Genomic DNA, 18,440 nt, shown 5'->3' on the forward strand with positions numbered 1-18,440 from the left:
GAGGTATTGCCAATATGGAGGGGGATTGGAATATCATACAAGAAGATCTGGATGACCTTGAAAACTGGAGTAATAGCAATAGGATGAAATTTAATAGTGCAATGTGCAAGGTCAGGCACTTAGGGACTAATAAGAATTTTTGCTATAAGCTTATCAGTTGGAATTGACAGAGAAGGAGAAAGACCTGGGTGTATTGGTTGATCACAGGAAGACTATGAGCCTCCAATGTGAGGCAACCATGAAAAAGGCTAATGCAGTCCTAGGATGTATCAGGCGAGGTGTTTCCAGTAGAGACAGGGAAGTGCTAGTGTCTTATACAAGGCACTGGGGTGAGACTTCACCTGGAACACTGTGTGCAGCTCTGGTCTCTCACATTTAAGAAAGATGAATTCAAACTGGAACAGGAGCTGAGAAGGGCTACTAGGATGATCCGAGGAATGGCAAACCTACCTTATGAGAGGAGACTCAAAGCTTGGCTTGTTTAGCCTAACCAAAAGAAGACCGAGGGGAGATCTGATTGATCTCTGTAAATACATCAGACGGATAAATACCAGGGAGGGAGAGGAGTTATTTACGTTAAGCAGCAATGTGAACACAAGACCAAAGGGATATAAACTGGCCAGCAACAAGTTTATGCTTGAAATTAGGTGAAGGTTTCTAACCATCAGAGGAGTGAAGTTCTGGAGCCACCTCCCAAGGGGAGCAGTGGGGGTAAAAAAACTAACTGGCTTCAAGACTGAGCTTGATAAGTTTATGGAGGGGATGATATGATGGAACTGCCTACAATGGCATGTAGCCGATCTGTGACTGCCAGCAGCAAGTATCTCCAATGGCCAGTGATGGGATGCTAGCCAGGGAGGGCTCTGAGTTACTACAGAAAATTCTTTCCTGGGTGTCTGGCAAGTGGGTCTTGCCCACATGCGCAGGGTCTAATTGGCCATATTTGGGGTCGGGAAGGAATTTTTCCCTGAGTCAGATTGGCAGAGACCCTGTGGATTTTTCCCCTTCTGCAGCATGGGACACCGGTCACTTGCAGGTTTAAACGAGTGCAAATGATGGATTTTCTGTAAGGTGTAGTCTTCAGATCATGATGTGAGGACGTCGGTAACTCAGCCAGAGGTTAGGGGTTTGTTACAGGAGTGGGTGGGTGAGGGTCTGTGGCCTGTGATGTGCAGAAGGTCAGACTAGATGATCATGCTGGTCCCTTCTGGGCTTAAAGCCTATGAGTCTATAGAAAATCAATGTCTCCTTTGGCCATTTGCCCACAGCAGAGTCACAATACAAAGTGCCAGGAATGTCTGTGTCTGCTCAGCAAACACGGCTCTCTGGGATAGCAGGAGGCTGGGGGCAGGACTGAGGGGCATCAGCCGAGCTGGGGGGGGGACGCCAGGATGATGACAGCAGACGTACATCAAACTGTTACCACGGGAACTTGGCCGTACTCCTCCACACATTGACAGTCACCTGGCGGCCCAGGCTCGGGGCTGGGCACCGCTTTGTTGCTGCTGCCTGGCTCACGTTCACTGTGCACAATATAAGGGTGAAATTCAGCCCTGGCATAAGCGGCTGCAATCCCAGGGCCACCAGTGGAATTGTGCCCAATTGCACCCACCTGGCATCTGGCCCCATATCAGCTGTCAGCTCTGCTCTTCCAACCTCCCGGGGCTCCTCAGGGTCAGAGGCGTCCCAGCAGGGCCCAAGCAGCTGCAGAGTTCATAGATAAACAGGCCAAAGCCAGCCCCGCTCTGCTGATGGCCCAGGGCTAGCAGTGACAGCAGGGCAGTTGGAGTTCGGGGGAGGGCTGTGAAGGAGTGTTGGGTTGAAGGGGGAATGGAGAACAGGCGCCTCAGCCCCAGGTTGGGAGAAGGGGCAGGGGAGCCAGAGAGTGGGTTGTACTCAGAGGGGGGAGCAGACTGGGGAATGGGCAGTGGGAGGAGGGAAGGTCTGGAAGCAGCAGCTGCAGGACAGGATTAACCCAAAGTCTGTCTGGGGAGAGTTGGCCAAGGCCCCTCTGGCTCCTGTGGGATCAGAACCACGTTGCCAGGGAAGGGGAGGGGAGACATGGGCAGAACAGCGTGGGATGCAGACAAACGACAGGAGAGACGCAGGAAGGGCCGTAGACCTCAACCTCACACAGGGTGAGAGCCTCCACCCTGCCCGGGATGGTGATAGTGACGTAACGGCCCTTCCTCCCATCACAGGAGATGGTGCTGAGGGATCCTGGTGCGGTGTCGGTGATGGTCCCACAGCTGCAAAGAGCAGAAGACAAGAGCTAGAGGCTGAGATTAGGGAGCACAGGCGAGTTGGCAGCAGGACTGACGACCCTTTAATTCTGAGCCCGCAGAGGCCAAAGCACGGAGTGAATGACAGACTGTAATAGACGCAGGGGTGACCGTGTCCCTGTTCCCCATCACAACCCAACTCCAACTAGACATAAGGTTTACATTTCATCAGCCAAGGTCATTAACCGAGGGAGCAGATAACCAAGGACATTGTGGATTCTCCTTCCCTTGTAGTCTTGAAATCAAGACTAGACGTCTGTCTAATAGATACACTGCAGCTCATACTGAAATTATGGGCTCAGCACAGAATCACTCTGTGCAGTTTTCTGACAAGTGTGATACTGGAGGTCAGACTAAGGGGTCGGAAATGTCCCTTCGGGTCTTAGAAATCTATGGGTTCCAGGAAAATCAGCTCCTGTTGACTTGGATGAGGTGATTCTAGGCACAGAGCAGCTGTGAGGGCAGAGAGAGAACACGCAGGAGCCTGGAGAGAGATCGGCTCTTCCCTGGATTGCCCTGCAGGGGTCGCTGTGCTCAGTGACATGCGGTTCCCTTCCATCCAGGAGCTGAGAGCACCGCCAGCACCGCGCTCCCTGCCCCAGGCAGCTCCGAGGGGAATAGACTATGCCATGGCCCCGGTGGCAATGAGACCCAACGCCTGTGTCTGAGCTGGGAGGAGTCATCTCACTCCAGGGGACGGGGAAGCAACTCACATGGGGTCTTGCTTGCCCTGGCCATCCTTGGAGTCTCCCACATGGATCTGGGCCCCCTTGAGTCTCTCTCCACAGCAGTCTTCCCTGTTCTTCACGATCACCGTGGAGACAGAATACCGACTGCCCAAGTCCACATTCCACCATGGTGTCAAGTATCAGAGGGGTAGCCGTGTTAGTCTGGATCTGTAAAAGCAACAAAGAATCCTGTGGCACCTTATAGACTAACAGACGTTTTGCAGCATGAGCTTTCGTGGGTGAATACCCACTTCTTGCATCTGAAGAAGTGGGTATTCACCCACGAAAGCTCATGCTGCAAAACGTCTGTTAGTCTATAAGGTGCCACAGGATTCTTTGTTGATTCCACCATGGATCACTCTCGTCCTGGGTGTGGCTGCAGGAGCCATGGTCCAAAATCCCATCGCATTTTCCATCCACGGCCTTTCCAGGCCCGGCTTTTTCAAGCCCGTATTCCTTGTGCGTGGAGGACTGAGAGACAGGCTGCTCCCGTGCCAAGTTATAACCTGGAATCAAAGGGCGGGAAGAGGGGAAGTGGGACATGCCCCTGGCTAGGGGACAGGGGCGCTGGAACAAGGCGGGGCAGGGGAACAGGGCCCTCCCATTTTTTACTGGCTGTAAGGACAAGCAACAGGGGGAGGGGGCAGAGTCTTGGGGGGGGGAAGAGGTGGTGCAGGAACATACACTGGGGGGAAGGGGTGGCATGAAGGTGGGGATCTCAGTTCAGGCACTGGTGCCCCCCCCCCCCACCCCACCCCACCTGTTAGGAAGCTTCCACCACCTCTGCTGAGAGCCTCTAGACACCCTGTATCCCACACAGAGCCAGAGCCACTTCCCGGCAGTGACACAAACCAGCCACTGCATGAGAGCCAGGTTCACAGTGGGAGCCATGGCCCCCGGAGACAGGAGTGACAGCAGATCTGTGCTGGGGTCTCAGCCCTGGGTGAGCCCCTCTCAGCCTCCCCACATCCCATACCCAGCTGGCACTGCTCCCCAAGGCAGGGATGGGACAGGATGTTCAGATGGAGCCTCTCCTGTCTGCCCCTGCCAGCAGGACCCCCTGCCCAGGCCAGTGGTAGGAAGGGAAGAGTGATCCAGGATTTCTGCTGTCTCATTAGGCAGAGGTTGGGGTCGAAGGGAATGGGGTATAACAAAAAAGGGGACAAGTTTCCATTCACGTTGTGCCAGCTCCTTACCCACTGGTGGTCGGGGACAACCCTGAGCTATGACCTCGACCTCACACAGAGTGAGAATCCCCCTTCTGCCTGGGATGACGATGGTGACGTAACGGCCCTCCAGCCCGTTGCAGGGGATGGTGCTGACGGATCCCAGTGTAGTGTTGGTGATGGTCCCGCAGCTAAAAACAGAGCAGAAGACAAGAAGACAAAACAAAATAGATGTATTCAAATCGACAGGGTCTGATGAAATTCACCCTAGAGTTCTTAAGCAATCTCAGAACTATTAATGATTTGCTCAAGAATTTATGGAGGAAGGGTAAGGTCCCAGAGGAATGAAACAGGAGAAACATAGAACCTCTCTCTAAAAAGGGGAACAAGGAGGATGTCAGGAATTCTAGATCAATCAGCCCAAATTCCATACCTGGAACGAGACTGGAACAATTTATTGAACAAGAAATTTGTTCAAACCTAGAGGATAACAAAGTTCTATTTTGTAGCCAGCATGGATTTGTCAAAAGTAAATCATGCCAAACAATCTAATTTCCTTCTTTGCATTGGATTAGTAGATAGGGGAAGAGGCAGATGTGATATATCTGGACTTCAGTGAGGCTTTTGACACAGTCCCATGTGACATTCTCATACGCAAACTAAGGGAAATGTGCTCTAGATGATATCACTAGAAGGTGGGTGCACAGTTGGTTGGAAAACCACACTCAGAGTAGTTATCAATGGTTCTCTGTCAAACTGAGGGACGTTTCTAGGGGTTTCCCATAAGGGTCTGTCCTGTTTTGAGTACTGTTCAATATCTTCATTAATGACTTCGATGATGGAGTGCAGAGTGTGCTTATCAGATTTATGGGTGACACCAAGCAGGAGGGGGCACAAGCACTTTGGGGGAAAGGATTCAAATTCAAAATGACCTTGATAAATTTGAGAACTGGCCTGAAATCAACAAGATTAAATTCAATAAAGACAAGTGCCAAGTACTGCACTTAGGAAGGAAAAATAAAATGCACCACCACAAAAGGGGGCTTAGCTGTAGTACTGCTGAATAGGATCTGGGTTATCCTGGATCCCAAACTGACTATGACTTAAGAGGGTGATTTCATTGCAAAAAAAAAAAAAAGCAAAAGTCATTCTAGGCTGTATCAACAAAAGTGTTGTATGCAAGACATGGGAGGTAATTGTCCTGCTCTATTCAGGACTGGTGAGGCCTCAGCTGGAATACTGTATCTAGGGCCCTTCGTTTTTTGGGGGGAGGGGGAGGGTTATTTAATTTTTTCCTGGTATTTATCTATGTTTATTAGAACAACAAAAACAGGTGAAAATCAATGGAAAAAACTTAATTTCTCTGCATAAATATGGAGGTTTATTTTGGTGGATGGAAGGACTGGGCGGGGTGGGGGAGGATTCAGTAGATTAATGCTTTGATGAACAGAATTCAATGTGGTTTGCTGCAGAACTCAAAATACAATGCCACCTCTGAGTTTAAGGAAACAATACCTCTATAATCCCCACATAAAACTTTGCATTTGAAAACACAGTTTACTAGTATTCAGACAAGTCACAGGCTGTGTCCCAGGGTAGCAGATCCCTGAGGAGGTCAGGCACCCAGCCTCCTCGTGACAAGCTCAGCAAAGGAGAAGGAGCCAAGCCAGATCCCCCTGTGAGCAGTTAATTCCCTAGGTGGCTGGGTGTCCGTCAATTAGCTAAGGAAATCCTGGGCCTAACAATGGGTTATGAGTCAGGACACAGATCAGAGAGGAAGCTCCTGAGGCAAGGGGCTTCTCAGGGGAGCTGGTTAGGGAGCTTCCCAGGAAAGGGAACCTAGGAAAGGTGTCCTGGATGGAAGAGATGCTAAAAGCGGGGAGATGCCAAGTCTGGAGGGAGAGCTGGCCATAGAGAAGGGACCTTTCCAGACAAGGGCAGTGCTCCAGACTGCAGCAGAACTACACGTCCTGCGGAGAAGAGCTGCAGTGGTTTGACCCTGGGGGTGGGTGGGAGGTGTTGAATCCAGAGGGGACTCTTTCCAGGTGATGGCAGGAGGGCTGAGTCCAGAGTGGGGCCCCAGGTTGAGTGGGGCCAGATTTCCAATTATGCACAGTAGAGATGTGCCTAGGGGAGCTGGCATTCTAGGGGTGCCCAAGATTGACAAGTTTGCAATTTTTTATCCAACTGGGCTATTTTTAGCTGTCAGTTGCCAGGTTTTTTAGCAGTTGCGATATTTGGGGCTATTTTGCTGCCATGCCGACGCTGGCCGCATTGCTCAGGAGTTCTCGGGAGGGAGGGAGCCTCTCGGGCTGCCCCGTGCCCTGCCAAGATGCCCCTCATGCTGCTTGTCTCATGTCATGTCCTCTCCCCTTAGGCGACGTTTGCAGCATGCACAGAATTCTTGCCCGAGAGAAGTCAAATCTATTTTTTCTGCAGAAAATGTGCTGCAGTTCCACCATTCACCCTCCAGAGGTCGCTGGGGCTCCAGAGCACCCTGAGCTGGCTGAGGGTGACAGGTCTGGTGGGTGGCAGCTGGCCGGTGGGTGACGGGGCATTTTGTCCTCAGGTGACAGGTCACAGCAGCCTTCTTGGGGCCAGGCTAGGAGGCAGGGGGCCACACAGGGCTGCTGGAGTGGCCCAGGGCACATGGGCAGGGAGGAGGGGCGCTGAAGATGCTGTGCCGAGGGGCGCGTAAGGTGCACATCTTGCCCTGTTTACAGGTGAGGAGCCTGGATGAAGGAGACGGATGGAGCCAAGCGGGGCAGACAGACGAAGGTTAACTCCCCTCCTCCCTCGTCTAGGATTCGTGGGGATGGACGCTGGCTTGTGCAACGCGCTTTGGCCTTTGGTTAAATAAATTAGACCTCTGATGGGGCACTAATGTTCACTACATCCAACCCGCATTGAATTCCCTGAAAGCCAACAAGGGGAAACAGGCAAGGACACAACCACAGTTCTGCACTCGGACGGTCAGTGCTGCTCCAGGGGCATGTGACCAGCAGACCAGATTGTTCCAAAGAGATCGGTGATCAATTGCTCTCCATGTCCACCAACAGTAGGACAAGAAGTCATCTCCTTAGCCTGGAGCAAGGAAGACTTAGATTAAATATTAGGAAACCCTTTGTGGCTACAAGGATAGTCCAGTAACACCCAGGGAAACTGAGTCCCACCTCCTCTGCATGCAAACCATTGAAAGAAAAACAAAAAAACCTCAAGAAAATGCCTCTCTTTGTCATACCCTCTTATTCCAGGACACCCCACTAGGGAACAGGACAAGCGCTGCTTTATGCACCTAGCTACAATGTGTACCAATAAAAGCTGTGTGATCATGGGGGATGTCAGTTTGACTATGTGCTGGAGGGCTCATGCTAAAACATACTAAAACATCCCTGGAATTGCTACACATAATAGATGAGAATTTCCTAACTTGGAAAGTGCTGCAGCCAATCATAGAATATCAGGGTTGGAAGGGAACTCAGGAGGTATCTAGTCCAACTCCCTGCTCAAAGCAGGACCCATCCCCCAACAGATTTTTGCCCCAGATCCCTAAATGAAACCATGCCCGCCTGTGACGTTACTGACATAACCTGTGACCGTATAGATCATTGTTGCAACCACTGTTATATATTTGCAGCAAACATTGTACAAAGGTTGTCATGTAAGGTGTCTATGGAAAGGTTATGATTTTCTGGTTATAATTATGATATCTTTATGTGTGTATCATTTTTGTATTTAAAGTTATAAGTATTGGCTCTATACTGTCTGTAGTTCAAACTTGTGCTATGCTTCTGGATGACACCCCAGACAATCTGGTGTCAGCTCTGCCTATCCTGCTTGATGGTCCACTAAGGACCATCAGCTATACAACTGACCCATTGAGAGAAGGCAGATACACTTTGTCACTCAGCAAGGCATGCAGGGACATGCCTATGGACAGAACTCGGAGGTTTTTTCATGCCATATGCTGGATAGCTTGTCTTTGGGACAAAGAAAGAAAGTCACATGGTAAGAGACTATAAAAGGCTGCGGCAGCTCCTCCATCCTGCTTCTGGCCTCTGGAGGGACTTTGCTACAAACGGAAGCTCTGAACAAAGGACTGAATGGCCCATCCCAGCGGGGGATGTACTCCAGAGACTTGATTTGAACCTGCAGTTTATTCTATCACTGCTAGAAGCCTAAATCAAGAACTTTGCCATTACTGTATGTAATTGATTCCATTTAACCAATTCTAGCTCTCATCTATATTTTTTTCCTTTTATGAATAAACCTTTAGATTTTAGATTCTAAGGATTGGCAACAGCGTGATTTGTGGGTAAGATCTGATTTGTATATTGAGTTGGGTATGGGTCTGGGTCCTTTGGGATCAGGAGAACCTTTTTTCTTTTACTGGGGTGTTGGTTTTCATAACCATTCATCCCCATAACGAGTGGCGCTGTTGGTGATACTGGGAAACTGGAGTGTCTAAGGGAATTGCTTGTGTGACTTGTGGTTAGCCAGTGGGGTGAGACCAAAGTCTTCTCTGTTTGGCTGGTTTGGTTTGCCTTGGTGTGCACAGAAACCCCAGCCTTGGGCTGTCACTGCCCGGCTTTAAGCAATTTGTCCTGAGTTGGTGCTCTCAGCTGGGTCCCACCAAAGCCAGCATTGTTACACCGCCTTCTCACCCCTTCTGGGCTGTACTCACCGTAGCTGGGGTGGGAGAGCGGTGCTGTGCTTCTTAAAAGAGTTTATGGGAATAAGTGAAGGGAGCTTTGAAATTTACATTTCCCTTTCCATTGTGACTAAATCCAGTGCTATCTCTGTCTGTTTTTATCAGCAGCTTCTGGCATGGCTGCCTTGAGGGGTGCCCCCTGGGCACCCTCAGAATGCCTGGCCCTGATGAGGGGTTCTGTGGGGGCCTGGGACCCAGCGCTGCATTAGACCATGAACACAGGGCTTGGAGGGCCAATAGGATCAACAGCATGGAAAAAGAAAGAGGACAGGAAAGAGGCCCAGGACTCCCATCAGGGCAAGGAGAGGGAAATGCACAGGGGACGGCAAGGAAAACCAGCCACAGCTCCACATGTGCAAAACGTGGCTCTCACAGCTCAGCTTCTACGTAGTCACAACACAGGACATTTGTGCACTCAAAAGGACCTAAGGGTTTACTTCCTTTCTAATTTTAACTTTTCACCCCATTAATTTATGTTAAAAAGCTGTACGACATTGGCTGTGTGGGGGTTTTGCACATTACTTTTCTGCATTCTTTTCCCCCCACTGAGTGAAGCTGGGTTTATGGAGAATTGAATTATCTTTATTAGCACACAACAAATATTGCAGACTGCATAGCAGTAGCCAAAGCAAACAGTCCATGTAAATACACACTAAGCACCATATAATTCATAGCTTCACTTCAGGAAAATACCTGGTCGTATTTAGACATGATCTGCAAAGCACTACACAATTCTGAGCAGCACCCAAGGCTCCAGGCCCAGAGAACACTCCAGCACAGAACTCTACTGAGACCGACCATTAAAGCGTTCGTACCCAAGTACCCAAGGCAGCTGCAATGGCAGGGAACTGGTTCGGTGATACCTGCCTGGGTGATCCACACCCCACGCTGCAGAGGAAGGCGTTATGGAAGTGTTGGTGGATTACCAGGGACACGTCACCAGTATCACTGTGGGCTGGTCAGGGAAGGTGCTTGATGCTCGCACTTTAAGAACACAGTACTATTCAGAAAGCTGAAAGCAGGTCCCTGCTGTGGCCTTTTATTCTATTTAATATTAATCAGACTTCAGTGGGTTCAGCTGTGATGGCTACAGTCTCGAGTTCAACAGGGTTATCTCTGTTTGTTCTGGATCTAGAGCTCATAGGAACACATGAAATCATAGGCAAATAACAGACAGTTACAAGAGTGTCTATCTTTTAGTAGTTTTATTAAAGTTGCCAACAAAGTTATAAATGTCACAGCCTAGACAATTCCTAGAGATAAGTACAATGCGCCCATTATACCTACAGATGTACTCACATCCCCCTAGATGGTACTGGAGGCTGTTGGCCCTCTTACGGATTGATCATCAAGACGGGCGTGGTTCCTGCTGGAGTTTCCCAGAGGAAGCTCAATTGTCCTGTTCTGGGCACCCTTCCTTATCCTGTGAGTCTGTCTATACGTACATTCTGCCCATGGACATGGAAGTGACAACCCTCTCTTTCTTATTGGCCTTTGTCCCCTGGAAACACAAGGGACCCCAAATTCTGTAGGCTGGGTAGGTTCTTGTTAACATTGACATGCCACATTTATCTTGCGGTTAAGGCAGGTGCTAGAGACAATATTTGTCCTTACAGCATTTTATAATGTAAATATAATCTTCCCAGCTATACTTTCACAGTATGACCAGCTGGTACGTCTTTCCCATAATCTTTCGGGTTATTTCTTGGTCATTGACTTGCACCATCATTTCTTGTCCCAAGGCCTAAAATAGCCAAGCTAAAGTCTTGCAGGCCTCAGCCCACAGTTTCTTGCATTTCAGTTTGTCTCACTCATGTCTACTACATAGTTCCTCTAAATACTGATCAGTCTTAAAGCTTTATAATCCTATAAATCAACTCCAATTAACATTGTGGAAGTAGAGAAAGAACTGACAGGGATTTGAAAGGGATTTCAATGCAGATAGTATCTGTTAGCAAGAGTCAGGCTAACTGTAACCCTAATAACGCGAGATTTGTAGAAGCGAGGATTGTGTGGGGCGAGTGGGAAAGAAATGTGTGAGAAGTTGTTGCGACCTTGTGTAGATAAGATAGAATGTGGACTAGAGTCAAAATATGTGAGAAAAATAAGTTATCAGAATGACCTATGTATAAACAAAATGCAGCTGTTGCTTGCTACTGTCTGTACAGTGTTGCTTATTATTGTCTGTAATAAAGGGTATAAATGCTGCTGTAATTGTTTACCTGGAGAGAGACCTGCCTAGGAGGGTGAAACCCTCTGTCCTAGCGCACTCTCTCCCTCTATGCAATTGCTTGAAAATAAAGTATCTGACTTTGCTGCACCCAACCAGAAAGTGAGAACTATGTTTTTCTCCGACAATTTGGGGGCTCGTCCAGGATGGCAATGCCTACTGAGATGACGGCAGCTGCTGCGGATCGTTCCCCTTCGAACCCCATCGTGCCACAAGAGAGGTATGAGACCTTTTGAAATCTCTATTGGGGTATCGGAGGAGCACTGTCCGTGGGGTCGTCTGTCCCTGAACTTATTGACTGTGCTGAGGGGTTTTTACTGCCTCAAGAGGGGTTGTTACCACCTCATAAGGGAAAGTGTATTGAGTCCGGACATAAGGTACAGATGCACTGTGGTATTTAGAAACAAAGTGTGTGTGTGTGTGTGTGTGTGTGTGTGTGTGAAAGAGAGAGAGAGAGAGCCGGAAGACGCCCAGAGTATTCTGCGAAGCAATAGCTCGTGACCAGAAATATTCTAAAGCAAATCCAGTAACTCCATCTAGAGGATCTGTAGAAGATCCGACCCACGGGGGCTGACTCGGCCTGGCATCGTCCGGCGTGGCAGCTACCTGGGTCTAGGGGTGTGTGAACCCATCTTCCCTCCTCCTTTTTCTCTCCAAGTGCCTCTCCTGTGTGAGTGCCCTGTAGGATGAGATCCTTAGTTTATCAGCTGCTAGCGAACAGGGTGTTTTCTCTGTGTGGGATTGGAAAATGGGTGGGGCCGGTGTGGTATGGGGATGCTGAAGAAGCCACAGACAGCCAACCTGGACTGGAATCTCTGACAGAGACGCCACAGGAGATCCCAGGGTGTAAAAGAACAGCCCTACCAAGAGCGGAAGCATGTTGGAAATTCTGGACAAGCTGTATACAGGATAATCTCCCGTCTACCTCTCCCCCTTCTCTGAACGTTATACACAGACATGGCCAGTCTGGACGTACATGTGTGAGTATGAAAGTGGCTTAGGGCTTGAGGCATTAAAATTTTTCCTGAGTGATGTGGGAGCATTCCCAACACTCTCTGTTGTTGTTTTATTATTTTATTAATGAAGCTTTAAAATTCAGTCATACGGTGAAGTCTTTATCTTCCCCCAATGATCCTGCGGTGTCAGCCTGATCACCTGACACGAGCAATAGATTGGTTATGGAAATTTGTCACAGTTTAGTGGGCAATTGAGAAGGGGGGAGCCCTGCAGAATTTACACCATCTATCTGTTTTACCCTTGTTATTTTATGTTTGCTTTGCTTGGTACTGTTGGTGTTGTATGTTGAGGATTGCATGATTAAAAATGTGCTCACTCTCAGCCGCAGTAAGTCTGAGAACCAGAGAGGGGTTTAGCATTCCTCACTCCAGCCCAGTTGATGGGGAAGGGTGGAGGTGGATCTACCCCAGTCATAGCAGGACTGGGCAATAGAGAAGCTGGAGAAAAGGGAAGAGATGTGTACTTGTGTGACGTTATTGATATAAACTGGGATCATATAGAACATGGTTTGCAACCAAGGTCCTGTAGTGGCACCAAATCTTATGTAAAGGGGGTCATATAAAGTGTCTAAGACCAGGTTATGGGTTGCTGGTTATGATTATGCTGTCTGTGTGCATGTATCATTTTGTAGTTGAAGTTATGAGTATTGGCTCTATACTGTCTGTATTTCAAATTTGTGCTGTGTTTCTGGGAGACACCCCAAACAAGTTGGTGTTACCTCTGCCTAGCCTGCTTGATGGCCCATTAAGGACCATCAGCTACACAGTCGACCCATGGAGAGAAGGCAGATCCGCCTTGTAACTCAGCTAAGTATGCAGGGACTTGCCCATGTGACTGCAGATTCCATTTTGCTGTAATTTTCCACAGTAAGGACAAAGAGGTTCTTACACCTGGAAAAGCCTATACAAGGCTGATGCCTCATCTCCATCTTGTCTTCAATCCTGCTTCTTACCTCTGGAGGGACTTTGCTACAAACTGACGCTCTGAACAAAGGACTGAATGACCCATCCCAGCGGGGGATGTTCCAGAGACTTGATTTAAACCTGCAGTTTACTCCATCACTGCTACAAGCCTGAACTAAGAACTTTGCCATTACTGTATGTAACTGATTCCATTTAACCAATTCTAGCTCTCATCTATATTTTTTTCCTTTTGTGAATAAATCTTTAGATTTTAGATTCTAAAGGATTGGCAACAGCGTGATTTGTGGGTAAGATCTGATGTGTATGTTGACCTGGGTCTGGGGCTTGGTCCTTTGGGATCAAGAGAACCTTTTTCTTTTATTGGGGCGTTGGTTTTCATAACCACTCATCCCCAGGATGAGTGGCACTGGTGGTGATACTGGGAAACTGGAGTGTCTAAGGAAATTGCTTGTGTGACTTGTGGTTAGCCAGTGGGGCGAAACCGAAGTCCTCTTTGTCTGCCTGGTTTGGTTTGTCTTAGAGGTGGAAAAACCCCAGCCTAGAACTGTAACTGCCCTGTTTAAGCGATCTGTCCTGAATTGGCACTCTCAGTTGGGTCCCACCAGAACTGCATCGTCACAACTTGATAACTAGAATTGAGCAATTAAGAGCATAGATCATGAACTAGGCAGCAACTCAAACCTACGCCCAGGGCAAGTTGCAGGCCTTGAGACAGGACTTCCAGGCAGAAAAGGAAGCACTGGCTGAGCAAGTACCGGTCCTTCAGGGACTTGTCAAAATGTAACCATTTGTGCTCAGCATACGCCGTAGCAGCAGTGTGTTTGCCACAAGCGGAAATTAAACAGTTAAACGCCAATGGGCCATGTGTTCTGTCCAGGTGGCGAGCCTCATGGGGGAGGACTCGGGTAGCCTTGTGAGTAAGAATGTTTAAGGGAGGAGACCAGGAAAGGTGGGGGCTAGTTGAGAAGCCCACTCTCCTAAACTGGTATTGGAACAAGCCGGCACCCATTGAAGGGACGGTTCTGCAAGAAAAGCAGGATCGGGCCCAAGGGGGCAGGCAACAGATAGAGTGATTGGAAAATAGGTTGGAAAGTTTGAGCGCAAAGTGGAAGGAAGGAATAAGTAAGTATAAGCATGGGGATTTCAAATACCCAGGATAATACTTGAAATGGTGATTTGCGTTGATAAAAGTGGCTGTTGGGAGACAACCAAGTGATTTAAGGAAGAAATGAGAAGTTAACTCTAGTTGCTGGAGGGAACAGCAGTTGAACTTTGTAAAAATGCTAAAGTTCTTGGTGTCTTTGAAATGTTTGTAAATAAATCCAGGCAAAGAAATTATTTGATTGCAAGCATTTGACTATGAACAATTTAGTCGAATTAGCTAAAGAAATGTATACAGTGCTAGGTAATTGAAATCCTATTAGGGTTTAAGGGGCACTATAAGAAGTGTTTTTCTTTCAGATCATTGTGTGTTTGAAAGCAGGAGTTAGAAGTAAAAAGCCACGAAAATTCTGGTAAAGTTAATTGTGTCCCTTTTTAAGTAAGAATCTTTAGGCTGTGAATAGCTTTGGATCCAGAAGCAAGCCAGAAAGCATCTCTATTAATGCAAATTATCTAACTGATAAGGTAGAATCATAGAATCTCAGGGTTGGAAGGGACCTCAGGAGGTCATCTAGTCCAACCCCCTGCTCAAAGCAGGACCAAACCCAACTAAATCATCCCAGCCAGGGCTTTGTCAAGCCTGACCTTAAAAACCTCCAAGGAAGGAGATTCCACCACCTCCCTAGGTAACCCATTCCAGTTCTTCACCACCTTACTAGTGAAAAAGGTAGAAACCACTGAAACCTGGTCTGCCTATGAAACAAATGTAAGAAAATATGGGGTAATTCCTCTGTTTTGCCTGAAATCAACAAGGGTATTTGTATATTTTAAGCAATAACTGACTGCCTGGAAGGGGTAGACCTCTGTTCTTTTGTCTTTCAGATAACCAGAGAAAACTGATGCCAGCTGAACAGCATTCAACGTACCATGCATTTACTGGCACAATAGGAATTATGTTCTGTGTTTTATGTCCTGTCTTGTGGTGTTTGTCTCGTGGCCAGAATTGTTGTGTTTAATATTTTAATCGGATAGTCTAGTTTAAAATCAAACAGAAGGGTTAAATCAAAATGCAGATACTTGTTTTATTCAACTTGAAATACAAAGCGTTTGGATAAATCCAGAAAATGTGATATACTAAAGTCGAATACATTTGCTTAAGTAAGGAAAAAGAAATTTCGTTGGCCAGATCTTTTAATTGAAAAAAATGTTGTTAAATTTGCATACCAACAGTCTTTGGAAGCAAGGACATGAAAGGTTAACCCACTCTCCATATTGTACATGGGATCCTTCTGGCTACCTCAGATTTCTAGCCAGAGGGCTGGGGAGGGTGGGAAGCTATTGGACACCAGAGATTGTACTGAGTGGACTCCTCAAAGTGGGTGTGCTTGTCCTGGCTTGTTGCTCCAAAGCTCTGTAATAAAGTTATTTTAGTGGAAGGGTATATGTGGCATACATTGCCATTATACAGTACATTAGTCTTATTATTCAATGTGTATGTGTTCATTGTTGGAAAAAGTGTATGAGTGAAGAGTGGAAATTTCCTTTGTAGGTTAAAAGAAGCTAAGAAGGGGAGAAGGGAAAAGAACAGAATGAATTAACTGGAAAAAAAAAATAGCTAGCAAACTCAGTCCAAAGATAAGATGCTGGCCCCACTCAAGGACACTGCTCACAGCTAAGGCTTGGCTGACAACCAAGAAAAGGGGGGCTTGAATGTGCCCAAGCAGCTATGAGATCTGCAAAACACTGCTAGGCATTAATGAAATGTGTTAGGTTTCTTTTCTCACAGGTAAAGAAGCGCTACCCAAAGACCCTAGCAGCCCTGCCACTCCTTGGAACCAGGAGACTGGATCTATGTAAAGGTCCATCAGCGAAAGACTGCTCTGGATCCACACTGGAAGGGCCCTTTTTAAGTCCTGTTAACCACCAACACTGCCATGAAGTACCAAGGACTGACTGCATGGACCCATGCTTCTCACTGCAAAAAGACCCCTCCACCTCGGGAGGATTCTCCGACTGATGATTAGCCTATTTCTCCTTCTAGCTCTGCTGTGCCTTCTGGACAACAGGGAAAAAGGACAAGGTGAAGTGCTAGTAACCTCTTCCTTGTCCACTAACAGACCTACTGCGCCTTTGGATTTTTTCTAGAAGAAGCAAGACCATTACAGGGTGATGTGCTGGTAACCTCTCCCCTGTAGGATGCTGAATCACGACTGTTTCAGGAAAGAAGAAGGAACACTCGCTCCACTGAAATTGCCAAAGTCCAGGAATTCCTGACTAGAAATTATATTAAGAACTGACCCTGGTGAAGAAACAAAGAATTATACGCTGGCAGGAAGAAATTTGTGGGACCTGTGCTTGGGAATGTGGTATTGATTGGACATTGGGGTTTATTCTACAGGATGCGCCCTGTGGTTTGGATAAATCCTTCAGCATGTGTTGCCCTCCCTAATTGGATTTTAAATGACAAGTATCAAAGGCACCTTGTTGCCACTGCCCCTGCCATCTCCTCCATTACACTATTATCCCTGTAATACATCCAAATAAAGACAATGGCATATATCTGATAAAACCAATGGCCAAGGCCTTCACACTTTAGTGATGTATTTAAAGACTGTTTGGAAAAAGAAAATTTAAAGTTCAGGATATCCCATATAAGTGAACAATTGAGTGGAAAATAAATGGATCAGTGGAAATAGAAATCTATGCCATCACTACAAATGAACCCCAAGAATCTGTAATTGAAATCAATGGGTTCCATAGTGAAGTAGATATGATGGCTGTTCCTGGAGTTTGCAATGTGTTAGATGAAAGAGGCCCTTATTGTTATGTGGTCACCAATTAGTAAATAATCAAACGAATATCCAAAGAGTTTGTTCTGCCAGTGGAAATTTTACCAGTATTGAAATTATTCCAGTGACTAATAATGTAACCTATACCTTATTGCAATACACCCCCTCCTATGCTATTAATGTTAATGCCTCTTGAAAGTGCCTCATATTAGTTAAATAACAGATATGATTAGTACTACACCGAAGAGAGATGTATTAGGATATCGATGGACTGTGATTAATACTACACTAGGGACTGTCAAATTTACATTGCCCTTATCCAGGTTCCAGATCACCTCTACATACCCAAATTGCTCACAAGGGGCTGCCATTAGATTAGCACAACAGAGGGCTTGGTTATTTCCTCTGAGTCTAGAAGAAGAGGGACTGGACCGGATCCCTATGGGATGGGGTCAGTAGTGCAGCAGCCATTTGGAATATTTTTAAGAACCAAGAACATGATGAGAAATTGGGGCAACTAGAAAAGTCCACTAGCCTTATCTCTCGGGCTCAGCTAACCCAAGTACAAACCGGAGTGGGTGAGTTACATGTTATTTCCGCCCTTAGTTCTATGACCCAGAAGTTACTGACAGAGATGGTATTGAATATCACTGAGGCTGGGAAGGCATTGCAGTGGTATCTAGCATGTTCAGAAATTCAGGATTTCCTGAATGACCAGCTGATGGCCATTCAGAATGATCTTGAGCACCAGGCTTGGCCCACTGCCCTTACAGACACTTCAAGAGTATCATCTGATCTGTGGCCATGGAGACATACTTGGAGACTTTCAGGATGGAATTGTATATACTCACAATGCTCCTCCCAAGCATATGGGCCGGTAGGAGGGGTGTGGGCTCCCACATACCAAACCTGCTGGGTCCATGGAGAGGATGCATGTGGGACTGGATTATTCACCGTGACATCTGGAAGATTTGACCTCCTGGTATGCCTAACTGATTTATAGTCAGGGCCCCTAGAATAACACCTGACATTTGGATGGGGTTAGGGAGTCAATGGACATTTTGGCCATTAGAACCCCCACAGCTTCAGTGTATCTGTAAACTGAAGCCAGGGGAAGTTGTCACTGTTCATGACAACGTTTGCTGGGAGGGTAGGGGACAAGGAACTACCCTGACAGGACACCTACTTTTTCAAGCGAATGATGATAGCTGTGTGTATGTTGAAGCCACCACGTTGTAAGATACACATTTTAATCTCACTACTGCTGCAGGCAATCATATTATTTACGGGCTTGCAGATAGAATCTTACAAGTAGCCCTTAGGTTTCTTTAATTGGACTAGTTTAGTACCTGATTGGTTTCAAGATTTGCTTTCATTGTTACTAGAGGTTCAAAGAATCTCTGAAGTCCAAGGGAAAATGCCCATGCTTCAAGTTGAAAAGAATGCCTTTCATACAGCTTATAGAATGTCTGCTTTATGTACTAAGTATGATG

The 18,440-nt window shown here is 47.1% G+C and overlaps 1 protein-coding gene across 1 annotated transcript in view; it reads right to left on the bottom strand.

Moving 5' to 3' along the window:
• Positions 1-2,011: 2,011 nt before the first annotated feature.
• LOC123365225 overlaps positions 2,012-18,440 on the bottom strand; it is a 111,526-nt gene continuing 95,097 nt past the window's right edge. Inside the window, exons 11-14 of the mRNA XM_045007931.1 lie at positions 4,207-4,367; positions 3,360-3,516; positions 2,996-3,136; positions 2,012-2,249 (exon numbers count right to left, since the gene is read on the bottom strand). Coding sequence (XP_044863866.1) covers positions 2,027-2,249; positions 2,996-3,136; positions 3,360-3,516; positions 4,207-4,367 — 682 coding nt within the window. The 3' untranslated portion in view covers positions 2,012-2,026. The remainder of the gene's footprint in view (positions 2,250-2,995; positions 3,137-3,359; positions 3,517-4,206; positions 4,368-18,440) is intronic.

The sequence above is a fragment of the Mauremys mutica genome, chromosome 2, assembly GCF_020497125.1.
Source record: "Mauremys mutica isolate MM-2020 ecotype Southern chromosome 2, ASM2049712v1, whole genome shotgun sequence".
NCBI classification, from domain to species: domain Eukaryota; kingdom Metazoa; phylum Chordata; order Testudines; family Geoemydidae; genus Mauremys; species Mauremys mutica.